Here is a 15792-nt window from a genome sequence, read left to right on the forward strand (position 1 = left end):
TGCACCGGCTGCAGAGGAGGACCCCTAAATAGGAAACAAAATGGAATAACATTTATGTATGCCGCTGGTCTGACTAGGTACATAACTCGTTATATTCCAGCATGACCCTCCAAAGGACAAGATCCGAGCAATCGAGTTTCTACTTGAACACCTTTCAACCATACAGAAACGCCTGCTCGCCCATCACTTCAAGCGCGGTCCGACGGGCCTTCTCCTGATCCTTTATCATCCCTGCCTGGTAAGTTCTCAATGAATTTGTGTGCAGTCGCCACCTCTGTAAAGAAATATGCTCTCCCATTGTGCTGCACCCTGAGTTTAGACGGGTACTGCATAGAGTACTGCAGCCTCCTCTTCACTGCCACAAACGACATGCGAGCCTTCTCAACTGCCGTGGTAAAGTCAGGATAGAAGGATATTCTACTGCTCTCGTACGTAAGATCTCCCAGCTCCCTCGCCCGCTTAAGTAAGGTGTCCAGGTCGCATTAGTTAAGCACCTTAGCAATAATCGGCCTTGGGTTTTGACCCGGCCTTGGCACCACCTGCGTTACCCTGTGCGCCCTCTCCACTAAGAATTGCGAGGACAAGGCAGGTCCCTGTAGAACATCCTCGATGAAAGTCTCCGCTGGGGGACCGATTCCGGGATACCAACCACCCGCACATTGTTCCTGCGCGACCTCGCTTCAAGGTCCTCATTTTTAACCCTTATGGCCTTCACCTCTCTTCTCAGCTCCTGCACCACCTGGGCCATTTCATTGCCAGTGTCCTCTAGGACCCCCACCCTGGTCTCCACCTCAGAGGTCCTGCTGCTTTCCTTTTCAATCCTTTCTTGCATCCCGTCAACCTTATACGTCAGTCCATCCAGCTTGGAGTTGATGGCAGCGAACCCGGATCTCACCTCCGCCAGGATCATTCCCAACTCTGAGGAGGAGGACTCTCCACTCGAACCCTTTACTGACTCCACGCTCGTCTCTGTTTGAGCCATAGCAACTGCAGTTGTCCCCAGCTTGGATGCTTCGCGGTCCTTCCGAGGTCCCTCCTTATGCGCAAACGGGTTTGTTTCTTGCCGCCCATCTCCAGCAGTGCCGTCCCAGTTGCCAGCTGCCATGCGCCCCTACGGGACCTCTACCTTCCAGCTGAGTCACTACCTTGAGCTTAGACCAAAGTCTCGGCCTCAGCTGCCGCTGCATCGGCCCAGAGCCTACGCAGCCCCACAATTCACCTCCAGCTCCCCAGTGCGTAAAAAGGGAGCACGCTCCTGTCCTCCGCCCAGCCAGCAGAGTCCACCAGGTCCCTTCTTCCGTCCTCAAGGCCTATGACCCCCTCCGACCTGCTCCCCTGGGCACCTGCCCCACGTGTTTTTCAGCACTCGGAGCCGGGACTCAGCCAGCCGCGGTATCCAAGGGCCCGCCGTGTCCACCCGCACCCACCTTCCTCTGAATATTGCACCACCAACGCTGGTGGGAGATCCAAGGTCCAGTAACTCTCAGGGGCTCCCAACCATGTCCCCCAGCCGCAGCCTCGTCGTTATTCACTTTCTATCGCTGCGCCTCTGTATGGCCCACAACACTAATTGCCCTACTGGTGGTCCGGCCGCCGCCCAGTCGTAGGTGCCGCTTATGCTGCCACCACACTATGATACCCGGCTCCTCATCTCACTGGCCACTGCACGGGACCACACTTCTCTGCCCACTCCCGGGGCTCACCGCTAACCTCCCTCAGATCCAGGAGATAGAGGCCTTGGCCCAGGTGGTGCATGCTGGAGTTCCACACCCGCGCCTGCTGCTCACGGCCTCCGTCTTACCTACATTCTGGCCTGCCGCGGTGTCCCACTGTCTCAGCAGAGCCGGCCACATACGAGCACTCATGCTCCAACAGAGTCACGTCACGCTCCCGGACCCAAGCTTTTCGATGAGCCTCCGCTCCTCCGCCGCGACGCAATTAACACTCCTGCCGCCGCCCCCTGGGACCCAGTTCACCACCTAGCTGGTATCCCGTCCCCTTGGTTCTTCCCAAGGGCTGTGGCCGGAGTCCATCCACAGCTGGGGGCGCGCCCCCTCCTCTCCCGCACCGTAGGGCTCTGCCCACGCTAGGCGTTTCTTCTCGCTGGGCCCTGGGCTGGTCCTGCTCCACAGCTGGGCACCGCCTCCTCCACACCGCTCCCCCCTCACTGCACCGTCAAGCGGATTCAATGCCACCCGCTGTCGGGCGGCGCATGAGCACTCTGTCCCTGCAACTCCGAGCCACGCTGCCCGACCCAGACCCTCCTCCACACCTCAGCACCTCGGCCGCCTCCTTCGAACCTCAGGCTAGTGTTAGGGAGAATTCTCCTTCTAGGGCTAATTTCCCTCACCTAGTGAGTCCCCCAGCAGCTTTGCTGGATTTCTGGAGTTTATTTTTTCCACCTGATAAGAGTGTACATTCTTTTTCCACTCTTACATATGTTTTGGCCTATGTGTTGTTACTCAATGTGGGATCTTGGGCACTGGAGCACACCACTCCAGGTGCCCCTGTTCTTGTATGGGTTACACAGCACCTTTAGTGCAGTAACCCAGGGTTGTCTTTAAGACTTCCCTCTGACTCCATTTTGCTGGGGCGGACTACTGTCCCCCAGAGAAAGGTAAAGTTGCCATTTACTTTACATAGTCATTTTTACCACAGACCCAGTACACCCCATCTTACATGGAGTAGTGGAAAGGGCTAATCTGTACCCCTTTTCTGTCTGTACCTCCCTGAGCATTGTTTCACTCTTAACATTTAGACTTGGCTGGTGGCAGTGGTATCTACCCTAACTTTTCTACCGCGATTATATTAGATAAACGTGGTACTGTTCTTGGCTATTATATTAGCCTCGAACATAAACCCGCTTGACCAAATAGTCTTTCTTTTGGCTCTGGTTGGGTTTATTCGCCATTTCTTTTTGTTGAAGTCCTTCCTGCGTTTTACTTTGCGCGGAAAACTAGGTTCGCCTTCTTTGTTCACTGTCTTTTGGTGGGCTTCTGCAGAAGCCCTCCTCCAGGAGCCTGGGTGTCTAGGTGGGCTGAATTTGAGGGAGGGGTGTAGTCACCCCCTGCACAGGGTATCCTAGGAAACCCAAGTCGCACATGATTGGCTGAGGTGGTTGTCCCGGCTGGACAACCCCCCTGCTGTGTGATTGACAGACAGGCTGTGTGAATGGGGGTTTTGCGCATAAAAGGCGGGTCTCTTGGGATAGAATTCAGAGTCGCCTCTTGAACTACAAAGAAGGGAAGAGAAGCGGTGAGAACGACGGCTGCTGCTACTACCCCGTCCCGGTGAAGCCCTGCTGCAGTCCTGAGCTATCTACCCTTCGACGACTAAGACAATCCAGTCCGGAGTCTTCTTCCCTTGAGCCTGGTGGGGATAACCAGCTCATCATCTTCAGCCAGAGATCTCTGCCGTGGTCGAAATCGCTGCACACTGCTGTAGTGGTCCGGATAGCCACCTGCCGAGCCCCTCCTGTTTTTAAGGAGCGCACCTTTTATACGTTGTCGCTGCTGCTGGCTTCATCCCTGTGTGGTGCAGAACCCCTTCAGACGTCCTCCTTCACAACGAAGCTCCAGGAATCGTGGGTCTGCAGGAAACCAACAGGAACAACTGCCAGGGCACCAGCTGCATCATTGGAATAAGGTACTGTGCTCTACTCAAGGACACTGGGTGAAATCCTTTTTCTTCATCCTCAAGGCTCGCCCTCGTCTTCCCTCCTTCTTATAACTTTTGCTACCGAACATTGACAATATCAAAGTACTATTGGCTACACTGAATCATGAACTGTCTAACGGTGTGATCTTCGGCAACAGGTCTCCGGTGTCACTTAACCCTGGCTCCGACCCTTTGACTTTTGAACTCCTGTTTCTCGATACTGTCTGCCTAACCTAAATATTGCCTGTGATTTTTGACTCCAACTCCCTCTGGGTATCTCAGGTGCTAAGTGTGTTTTTGCCCCGGTAGCATTTCATGTCACGGATACGCATTTATTTAGAAGACCGAACTGTCAAAAAGTGATCGCAACCGTATCCGCGGTTTCGTGTTTTGTTCATAACACCGGTTCATTCAAACACGGGGTACTTACCTTGAGACATACTGTACAAGTGAATTGGTTAGTTGTAGTGTATTTAACGTGTGGTTTTATTTAAAGTTTAATGGAAGAGTTGTGTTTATAACTGATGGTTTAAAAATAAATGTACTTCTATTTTTTTTACCTGAAACCTTGAGTCAGTGTTTGCTTGAGTCACAGTAATTGTGGTCCCTTTGTGAAATCTCCGGTCTTAATTGTGTGTAGTGGTCCCTAAGGGCACTGCACAGGATTCTGCCTAACAGCTGCTTCCTCTCCTGCTCAGCCGCGGCCACGAGCCTCCTCTCCTCCGCCGCAGGGCTCTGCCCGCGCCAGGCTCATCTCACCTTCCCAAGGGCTCTGGGCTGTCCCGCTCCACCATCTTTTCATCCTGCTGCGGCATCACCGTCACCGGCAGTCTGGCAGCGCACGAGCACTCGGACCCTTGTTTTTCCGAGCACGCGCCGCCCGACACGGACCCTCAACCACACCACCTCGCTCCGGCCTCCTCTTTCAGGCCGTCTCCACTCCTGCCCAGCCACGGCCACGCCAGTCGGTCAAACTTCTCCAGGCGCTGTCTTGGGTCTCCAGCAGTTTTCTGCGAAACTACTGCGGATCTAGGTCCCGAAGGGTCGGGTTATGTCCTCCCCTGCTGCCAAGCCATAGGGAGCTCACAAAGACACCGCCATCTTGTCCGTGGGCTCTCTAGCGCCCCCCTCCTCAGCAGTTTCACCAAAATGTAAGAAACCTGAAAAGGTCTTCCCCCCCGGCACCCGCAGTGTCTACTGACCCCCCTGTTGTCCCCTGCCATTTTTTCCCCAAGTCCCCCTCTTTCCCCCCCTCCAGTATCGCCAGGTTCCCCCCTGCCAGTGTTCTCCATGTCCCCCCCGCCAGTGTCTCCTTTCCCCCCCTGCCCCCACCACCACCAGTGTCTCCTTGCCCCCCCTTGCCCCGTGGCTGTGCCTAGTTCCCAACCCTCACTCCCCTCCCCCTGTGATGGTCTCTTACCCCCTTCTCTCCCCTTCTTCCTCCCACCCCTTGCCCCACCCCTCCTTTTCTCCTCCTTTGCCTCACCATATCCTCCCCTCTTCTCCCCTCCCGCTGTCAATTTCCGGCATTACCCCAATTGCCGTCAGGCATAGTAATTCGTAGTCACCTGTCTTCGCAGCCTTCTATGCTCCACCTCCACCTCTAAACTATATCTTAGCACTTACCCTGATCATTGGTCCCTTGACCTCTGATAACAGCTTGTTTGTTCCCCCTTTCCCCTTTTGTTTTTCTCCTTCCACTCCCTCCCCAGCACTATCTTGATCAGTCGTTGACCTTTAAAGGATAGTCACTCGTTTTGTTCCTCTCCTTACCTCTTCTCTCCTCTCCCTTTCACCTCCCCTCCTTCCCCTTCCTCTTGTCGCTCTTGCACTGCAACAATTGTCATCTGACATAGCAATGGTACTGCTAGTTTTATCTCCTTTCTTCCTCCCTTGCCTCTCCCTTATTGTTCAAAGCACTTGTACTATCTGTTATGATTTGATAGTTATGTTTGACATTCTGAACTGTTTCAAGGACTTGTAAGAATGTAACTGTTTCTTCCCATGGTCCCTCCCTCCTTGAAGCGCCTTCAAACACTTTGTGTATAGGTGCTATACAAATAATCAATCATCCCTTTTCTTTTCTTAAAACTACAAATCCACACTGTCTCTGTAATCCATTTAGTGCTAGTCCGGTTTATGACCCACTTCCTGTTCCTGCAATCCTCCTCCTCTTTTCCTCCTCTTCAAGCAGATAAGTACACTTTCACCTCTATTCCAAGTAATGTGACAGAACTGAATGATTTTAACAGGCATAAAAAACAGAATTATTGCGAGAATCATGAGACAAGGACAGTCATGTTATGATATGCTTACAGAGCACGCAGAGCGTGCAGATTGCAGCCACCGCATACGGAAGCAAACTAGTTCATAGGAGCGCGAGATACAGCTTAGCGCAGTAGCAAAGATTGGTGACAGGATTATTGAGAAGCTAAGTATCGGCAAGAGGGAGGCGAGCCCCATGCCACATACCCGGCACGGCCAAGGTCTCGTCCTCCCTCGCAGCCATCCGGAGCATTGTGGCCCCCACCTTCACGGGGGAAGAGTAAGAGTGAGAGTGAAGGAGCTTGACGCGGCAGCCCTCTCCATCAGAGAGGCAAAGCCATATCCCTGTGTCGCATTGCTGCATTCGATGCGCAACACCAATACAGCACGTCAGGATCTAAGAAAGCCGGGCCCAGCGGTGAATCATATAGCGCTCGAGTAAACCGAGCGAGTCACAGACAATTGCAACGGCCAGCTGACACAATTGGATAAGCCTGGAGCGGGTCATAAGATCTCTGCGCTCAGCTGAGCGCAAAGCTGCACGCGAGGGACACGAAAGTCGGGAAAAACTAGCTCGCAGCATAACTAGGCCCACGAACAGCCCTGAAGTAGCGTGAACAGGACCGAGAGGCTAATAAGCGAAAGTAGAGGTGCTAAACACACAAAAAAACAAACAAAATCAGATCAAATGCAGCGTGGGCGTGCACAAGACACCTATAATACAGGTTTTAGGCACACAGCACTCAATATCATGTCAGAGTTTGAGTGGAGCGAGGAGGAACAATCGCTGGACCTCGCCTCCAGCTTTAAGGAAGTGCTGGGAAGCTTGTTGGTCGATGCTGTGGCGCAAGGGGTGAACCCCTTACAAGCCAGGCTGGAAACACTTGAATCTATACTAAACCATCCCGAGAGAGCACCGAAGAGACAGATGGCATGCCCACAGAGACCTTGAGAAGAGGATTGAAGGTGAATAACCAAACCTGCAATAGGAAACCCTCTACTGACCCCCCGGGTCGACCTTACAGAGTAGTGTAAAAGGCCCCAGAGGCAGCTCACGCATTTGCAAAGCTAAGAGGCGTTCATGCAAAGGTCAGCACTGCCAAGCCTCACGACCCCCTCCCTAGGGGAAGAAAATATGGGCAAAGATGACCCGGCACAGAAGAAGAGCCAACGGAAGGTAACCGTTCCTCCCAAGAGGAGGAGGAAGGGCCAGAAGAAGAATGGGAAAACTCCAGTGGAGGCAAAAAAGCCTGCAAGGAGAAGCATCTGGAAGAAGAGCCAGAAGAAGTGATGGACAAGTTAGACCCAGACAGCATTAGGAACCCCAGATCCTCTGATTGGCAGCCCTCCGCCAGAGTGACGAGATACATGGCTTTAAGACTTAAGGGGATAGACCGATTGTGGAGGAGCTGCTAGGAAAAAGTACAGGATATTTCTGGCCCGCTAGCCAAAATAAGGGATCTGGCCAAGAAAGCCAGAGATACCGTGGAGGAGATCGACTCGGATGCCCTCGCAAATTGGGCTCAGAGAGCAGTCAGTCTGCTTACTAGGTAACGCAAACTGCGCCATCTCCTCAGAGAGGAGGAGAGGCCTACTGCTTAAGATAGATGCCAAATTAAGTGATCTAGCTTCCTACGAAGTTGGGGGAAGCAGCGCAGGGCCTCCTATTCGTTGAGACCTTTGGCAAAGAGATGGGCAGGTTCGTAGGTACCTATTCATCTCTGGAGAAAGCACAAGCGTCCATACGCAAGATCTTCCCGGGCAGAGTTTCTTGCCGGGACCAGCTGCTATCAGGGGTCGAGCAGCCAGTCGTTTTCAAGCAGGAAGACGACCCCAGAATTCCAGACTCGTTCTTCCCGACCAGAGGACGATTTCCGAGAGGTCGCAGAGGCAGAGGAGCCGGCTGAGGCCAGAGCTTTACCCCAGGTGAGAGCCCCCAATTATCCTCCAGTGGGAAGGAGAACATAGCTTTTTTGGGGAAACTGGCACGTGCTGTCAGCGATGCATGGGTATTGCAAACATATAACAAAGGGGTTGTCCTCCCCTCTATGAATCTGAAAGGTGTACGGGAAGAATTCAGTGTACACTGGTTGTTTAGACCCTAATGGGAACACATGTCATTCTGGGCAACCATTAAGAAAAGCAACATGCTTGCTGGTGCTAAACACATGACTCAAAAAGTATAAGTAAAATGAATTTCAAGCTTTCTGGTAATAGTGAGAGCCATGAGATCTCGGGTGCATTTAGTTGCTACTCTACTGAATGACTGAAGGTATTCTTGGTCATCCAGGAATAGTGCAGGTTCGTTCTGTACTAGGAGGCCAACGGGGATCATATTGACACATAGGTATTCGCGGAGAAAATGTCCGTGTACCTCGGTTCGGAAGCAGCGTTTGAGTTTCAGAAGATCGTCTCCTGTTGCTGTCGAAGCTAAATGCTGTTGTGCCCCCTCCATGTTGAACATGGATGGCCCTTGTATGATGTCATTAATCTCTGTTTCAGAGAAACTGAGTGTGTGCTCCATGGTGGTCAGATGGAGCAAGGAGAGGAAGGTGGTGGGAGAAAGGCGGGGAAGCACGAGGTGTGGAAGGGTGGAATGACTCAAAAGGAACCTGTGAGGTAGGAGGTGTATGAGCCCAATCCGAGTGGGCGGGGGGCCCAAAGGGGTGACCCCTAAGGTAGAAAAAGTTTTTACGGGCCTCTATTATAGCTAGTGCTATATCATAACATAGTTAAACGAAAAGAGGCTGCCCTGGAGTGGGAAGGACTGGGGGGCTGGAGAAACTATAACAAATGGGTTGTCCTCCCCTCTATGAATCTGAAAGGTGTTTTGCAAACAGTCAGAGGTCTGCAAATGGAATTCATACAAGAGCCAGTGCAAGAGAACTGGCCCGAAAGACACAGCTAGCGCGTATACCGCGAGCTTCAGCAACTAGAGTTGAAGGGAGCCATAGAGAAGTGCAGAGCAGCCCCTAGATTCGGGAGCTCTAGGTTTCTGGTCCATAGAAAAGAAAAAGTGTGGCCAGTCATAAACTTGAGAGAACTGAATGGAAGGGTTGTATACCATCACTTCAAAATGGAAGGCACACACCAGCTGAGAGACACCCTGAGAGAAGGGGATTGGCTAATGAGAATAGACTTGAAAGATGCGTACCTTACGATACCAGTGCAAACGAGATTCAGGTCCTTCCAGGCATTTCGCTGGAACAAGCAGCTGTGGCAGTTCAATACGATGCCCTTTGGGCTAGCCTCAGCGTCTTCGGCTTTTACTAAACTGATGAGAGCAGTAGGAGCAGCGATCTGGGAGAAGGGAATACCAATGATTATATACCTGGATGATCTACCGCTCCTAGCAGAAGATCAGCAAACGCTGCTATATCAAAAAGCGTGGGTACAAGATCTCCTTTCTTCACTGGGATTCCTAGTAAACAGAGAAAAGGCAGCGACTACACCAGCACATAGACTAGTCTTCCTAGGTTTTGTTCTAGACACCAGAAAAAAGACTTGAATTGCCAGCCCGAAAAATCAGAGGAATCAAGAAGGAGATCAGGGACTGCCTGACCAAGCAGCAGATATCGATCAGAGTACTAGCGAGGATATTGGGGATGCTGGCAGCATGGATTCAAGCTATCTTCTCAAGTCCGCTGCACTATCAAGCCCTACAGAGGCTAAAGATCAGGCACCTGTCATGACCCATGACCCTGGCCCTCACTGGCAAGTTAGCCTTCCAGTTAGGGCCAGGTCAAAGGCCTTAAAACCTCATCCAAGACTCCCTTCGAGTCAGTCCTGGTGCCTTTGGCGCCAGGCTCAACCATCATGAAGACCAACATCAGAATGGGACTATTTACTTGGGACTATTTAACTTGGGGGGTTGGAGGGGTTCAGCCAACATGGAGGCACACACATAGCTCAGTTACAAGGAACTGAGCTATGCGGTCTAGTCTTTTGGGTATGGCAGGCCTGGGACTACTTTACCTGGACTACTTTGGGTGTGGCAGGCCTGGGACTATTTTACCTGGACTACTTTACCTGAGACTATTTAAACCACACCCAAACAGCAGAACATGCTTTGCGTTGTTCTGCTGATGGCAGCGTAACGCTCACCGTGTCCAGTTCTTTGATGCCAGCTTACCTGAAACCAAGGACCTGCAGAGAGAGAAAGAACACTACGAAACTTACCTGGAACAGTATCCTGTTTTCAATCCATCGCTGACTTCAGTTCCACTCACCTGAAGGTACGAACTCCATCATCCAGCACCACATGCATCCTGGAATACCATAACTTGGAAAGAGGAGAAAGTAAGACCACATTAGTAAGCGTTTACTCATGTTTGCTCCCGAATGAAGAAAGCCACACAATTCTTAACTGGGTAGTCATCTCCTGGTCAGTATCATTGCTGGAACATTACGGCGCTCGGCGAGGAACATCGCAACCTGCAAGGAGAGAAAAGACACAGGTTAGCAATATAAAAGGCGAAACAGCGCCGTGCATCGCGCATTACTCACCGGACAGCATCATGCACACCGTACTTTCGCCTGCTGGCCCATGCTCATCTTCAAACTGCATGACAACACCAAAATACCTTTCCATACCTAAAAGGAAAGAAGCAAGACATTATTCGAACTAAGAGGAACATCAGAACTGCATATAAAGACTGTAAAGCAGCAAACCTATGGAGTCGCAGCAGGCCTGGATTCCCACAGGGGGGCTTGCACCAGTGAAGTAACTTGGTTGCTGCTCGCCCCCCACATCTATGCGCCCCCGTCACGAGGAGCAGGACGGAGAATACACCTTTTACAATATTATGGTGAGCAGAGGGCTCAAGGGGGAGGAAGGAGTTGAGGCCAAGGGAGGTGGGAAAACAAAGACAATCTGGTATTGAATCCAGCTCTCCTATATTGCAGACCCATCTTTAACCAGGGGCCTTACCAAGGGATCGGGAGAGGGTTTGAGAGTGCAAATCATCCAACCAGGGCTGGGTGGCGTCCCCGTGGATACCAGGTGAGCGTAACAGCACCTGCTTCAGGGTCTGAAATACCACCAGCTGATACCATTAGACCAGGAATCCATCACAGAACTAGAATGGTGGTTGATGAATATGGACGCCTGGAATTGACATGCCATATTCAGAGATCGACCGGATCTAGTTATAGAATCGGACGCCAGCCAAGTGGGCTCGGGAGCGAGATGCAGGCCCCTAGAGACCGGAGGGAAATGGAGCAGAGAAGAGCTCTGCATGCACAAACTGCTTGGAGCTTGTAGCAGGCTCCTTTGCCATCAAGGCATTCAAGAAAGGGAGAGTGAGCACTTGTGTTTTCCTCAAAATGGACAATATATCAGCAGTCAGGTACATAAACCACCTTAGGGGGGTGGTGGGGCGAGATCCAAATTGCTAGCAGAACTAGCGAAAGATTTTTGGTACTTCTGCCTCCAGTCAGGGACATCGGTAACAGCAGAGTATCTACCAGGAGCGCCCAATGTAGTAGCCCACTGAACCTCGCAATATCTGACAGACTCCAGCGATTGGAAGCTGGACCCAGAGGTCTTCCGACAGCTGGACCAGTGCACACCGATCTGTTCGCTTCTCGTCTCAACGCGCATGTTCTTCAGCTGGAGGCTGGGCCCATCTGCGCGGGGCACAGACACATTTCTCCAAGCATGGGCAGGAGAGCTACATTATGCGTTTCCCTCCTTCGTAATGTTGAGCAGAGTTCTAGCGGAGTGTCGGCGAGAGAAGGCGGAGTTGATTCTGGTATGGAAATCACAGGTATGGTTTCCGACGCTGATGGAACGGTCCGCGAGTCCTCCCAGACCGGGAGCAGTTACTCACGGACCCCGCTGGGTCGCTTCATCTTCTGAGAGTGAAAGGGACTCTCCCGCAGATAGCGTGTAGGATACCAGGAGATGGGCACTGCCAGGAATTTCAGGAGGAGCTACTATGTGGCTTGGGCCAAGTGGTCGAGCTGGTGCAGAGGGATAAATGTTCATCCCGTTTCGGCAGTGTAGTCGCGATCTTGAATTTTCTAGCACATCTTTTGCAGAATTGGAAAGAATTTAGGACCATCAGAGTTTATAGGTCAGCCATTATGAGGGCACCTGCCGGTCGAGGGGTACCAGCCGGGGAGCATCCGGCAGTAACCAGACTCATAAAAGGAGCTTGATACAAAGCACCTCCGGAGCCCAGATCGAACCAATTGTGGGACGTTACAGTGGTGTTACGATTAATAGCAAGCTGGCCGACGGACAGATATCTGTTGCTGAAGCAATTGTCAGGCAAGCTAGCAATGCTGTTATATCTAGTGTCTTGCAAGCGAGTGGCAGATATCACGCACCCACCTAGAAAGGCCCCAGAAATACAGAGGACATCTTTCGGGCCCGAAGGAGTGACTTTCTCAATAGCGAGGAGGACAAAGACAGGGTTCACCATAGTGCACTAGCCTTATTTCCCAAGTAACACTAAATGTTGCGTAGCGAGATGTATTAAAGAATACGAGAGCCAAACAGCACAGTGTAGAGCAACAGGGACTATGCAGTTGCTGATAGCGAGAAGAAAACCATTCCAGGCAGTAGCTACTGCCAACATAGCTCGGTGGGTGCTTGAGGTGATGCAGCTAGTAGGCATCGATTTAAGAGTATGGTGCACATTCATTGAGAGGAGCGATGGAATCCAAAGTGTTCACAGCAGGGGTAACACTGCGAGATATCATGAAGGCAGCTGACTGGGCTAGCTTTACAACTTTTATTTTTTTTTATTTCAAGCCAATTGAAGGGCTGGGAAGCTTTGAACAAGCATAATGCTCGCCTCCAGTCTTGACATAGAATGATGATTACCCCTGCTGATTGCGCGGGGAGTCTTGATTCTATTAAAGACTAGGAGGCAAGCATTAATTTCCCACTCTATCATGTACTGTTCATATGTATCGTTATTATGCTGATTTGATTAACAGTGCACAGACTCCACCCTCCTATTGTTGTTTGTATGATCCTTAGGGGAAGATCAGAAGAATAATTGAAGAGTGAAGGCTCATAGGCATCGCTGTCTGGAAGCAATTGAGTACCACGCCCGCGAAGCGGAGTTGGAATAGTTTTGGATTGGTTACCCGTTGGATGGACATAGTAGTTAAACTTTTCAGGAATGCAGTTCAGAGCATGCAAAGAGGAGGAGTCCAGGAACAGGAAGTGGGTCATAAACTGGATTAGCACTAAATGGACTATATAGACAATGGAATTTGTAGTTTTAAGAAAAGAAAAGGGATGAAGGGAAGACCTTTTCAGTTTTCTTAAATTTTGTTGTTGAAACTGCTGAAGAGTGAATAAAAGAAGTTGAAGCATAATGCTCGCCTCCTAGTCTTTAATAGAATCAAGACTTCCTGCGCAATCAGCAGGGGGTAATCTTTATTGCTAAGAGCTGTCAAAGGGCTACATAAATAATAGCATTTTTTAACATTCTGCCTAACTTTTGTTAGTAAGAGTGCTCTGTGTGTGCGTTACTGAACTCTTCACCGCTCTCACACTACATCTATGCCTTACTTCTTAGTAACACTACTTTCGTAAGAGTTAGGCTAGACATTAGTGTATTTCCATTTTGCCCAAATAAGTATGACCTCTCAGAATCTGTCCCCAGGGCCGATTTTGAAAATCCTTTGTAACAGTGGGTCCCAAAACCAAGTTCTGTTTTGAGGAAAGCAAATATTGTCCATTAAGAATAGGAATAGCCTACAATCACTTAAAATGCCAAATGGGTGACACAAGTTATGAAATAACCACTCCCACTTCGGTGCAACAGATCATAGCATGTGTCCTTTAAAGTATTTCAAACTGCAATCTAGCTCCAATCTCAGAAATGTTTTTGTGAAAATTCAAAAGACAGCTATTATCTGAATTGTTTACATAAGAGTGTAACACTAAAGTCTTTTAAAGACTGCGCATGGGAAAGAAGTCAAATTTAAACTGCAGGAATACTGTGAGGCAGGTTGATGGCTGGTGGCTGTTTAATTACAAAGACTCCTTCATAGAGATGTTGTGGATTTTCTCTAGATATCATGGAAGAGGGATCCAAAGAGTTAAGAATCTCATCGAGCATAATCCGTCGGTCAGTGAGGAATTTTACATAACCAGCAGCTTTAAGCTACAGGAACATTTCCCAGACTGGTACCTTCATGCACTTACTTTCACTGCTGTCCAAAACTGTCGTTCTTGGAACACAGCATGTGGTGTATTGGGGTCCTCCACATCACTTGTCAAGGGAAAAAAAACACAACAGGGTTAGCCTACTTCTAAAAGCTTTGAAATCATGTAAAACCTTTTGTCATATGTTTTTATGAGAATTGTTTTAATTGACGATATTGCAAATTTTTACAAATAATCCACCTTAAATAGAACTGGAAATCTTGCTGCAACCTAAATAAAAGAATGCTAGATTAAAAATAAAAACAACTTTGATATTACGAGCAGACATACTCCATTCATGACCACTTACGGGCTGACCAACAGTTGCATGATTACCAAAGCTACTGTGGATTTGGGGGGAATGTGGTTACCCCTTTACAAACGAGTTAGGTGGATAGGCGTGTTGCATGTTCAATGGTAAAAAAGAATAGGCTGACTGACATGAAATGTGGCACTGGCTTCCAGCTCCACCCTACACTGTGGCATGCAGGCAATTAATTACAATAAAGGGGAAGGGACCACTGCCACTTGTCTCAAACTCTAGCCACCAGAATGAATCAAGCAGTTCTTGGTGGTAGGAACAGCTAATCAGCAATATTAGGACAAGAGCCAATTGCCAAATGGTAATCAGGACCATGAAGGGTCACGTATTGTCTCACATCTTCTAACTTCTTCTCCACTGGAAAACATAGCGTGTGATTTTCCAAAACCTGACCCGAAGTGTCTCCAGTGGGGAATGCTTCTCCATGTCATCAAGGCTGCAAATTAGTTTAATCTACGTTTGGGTCTACTTTCATTGATGCTGTGTGATTTTGCAGAATAGAAGTCATTTAAAACTGAGACTTTGGGAACAGTTAATAAGCGTTACTGCACATTCCTGAGGGGCAATACAGGCTGAGGCCCAAACTGTGGCGCCAAGTGAAGTGAGGGCACATGCATAAGGAGGGCCCAGGACACAACTGCCAATTTTGCCCCAGCAAGAATAGTCCACAAAACTACTACAGCCGTGGGCAGGGACCAGCCTTTTAGCCACATTTTTTTAAGGAAATAAGGACGGGAATTCAACACACGAAGAGGTCAGCTGCAAAACGGATGCTCAGCAGCCTTGGGGAAGTACAACCTTTTCCATTCATATCACTTGGGTGGGACACCTCAGTGGGAGAGGAGGAGCATAACGGGAAGGACAGGATGAGGGGCTTATACAATTAGTAAAAATGGTCCAAAGTGTCATTTTCCCTGTGATGTTTTCAGAGCAGTCGTTTTGACATCTTTATTTTTTTTTAATGGGGGATTCCCCTCCAATCCACACTCACGCACCACCTCACCCTGCTAGCCACCCTCCAATCCACTACCCCAAACACACAAAACATGTATTTTAAACAAAAAGGCAGCAAAAACGGCCACAGTGAAAACAAAGGTGTAAAACAGCCACAGCAAAAACATAGTAAGCGCTTTCTATAACTTCCTCTTCCACCTCCCCTACCCAACAGCTCTCCCACCAACTCTGCTTCTCTTCCTCCCCATCTCCTATTGCTTTCTTATCCACCTCTTATCAGTTATCTTTCAACCATCTACTCTCCTTTCTACCATCTCCACTCGCTTACAATTAGTGTTCCCCAATTCTCTCACCATCTTTACCACTTTGGGCATTTCTCAACAGTCTGGCTTGTCTACTTAATCATCTCATTCCTTTCTCCAAC

General features: G+C 49.7%; 1 protein-coding gene across 2 annotated transcripts in view; it reads right to left on the minus strand.

Moving 5' to 3' along the window:
• The window catches only part of GCFC2 (GC-rich sequence DNA-binding factor 2), a 945959-nt gene that overhangs the window by 147257 nt on the left and 782910 nt on the right, over window positions 1-15792 (minus strand). For both annotated transcript variants that reach the window (XM_069605850.1, XM_069605849.1), the window contains exon 15: window positions 14093-14159. In XM_069605850.1, the coding sequence (XP_069461951.1) occupies window positions 14093-14159 (67 nt within the window). The remainder of the gene's footprint in view (window positions 1-14092; window positions 14160-15792) is intronic.

The sequence above is a fragment of the Ambystoma mexicanum genome, chromosome 4p (genome assembly GCF_040938575.1).
Source record: "Ambystoma mexicanum isolate Mex_15411 chromosome 4p, UKY_AmexF1_1, whole genome shotgun sequence".
NCBI lineage: Eukaryota > Metazoa > Chordata > Amphibia > Caudata > Ambystomatidae > Ambystoma > Ambystoma mexicanum.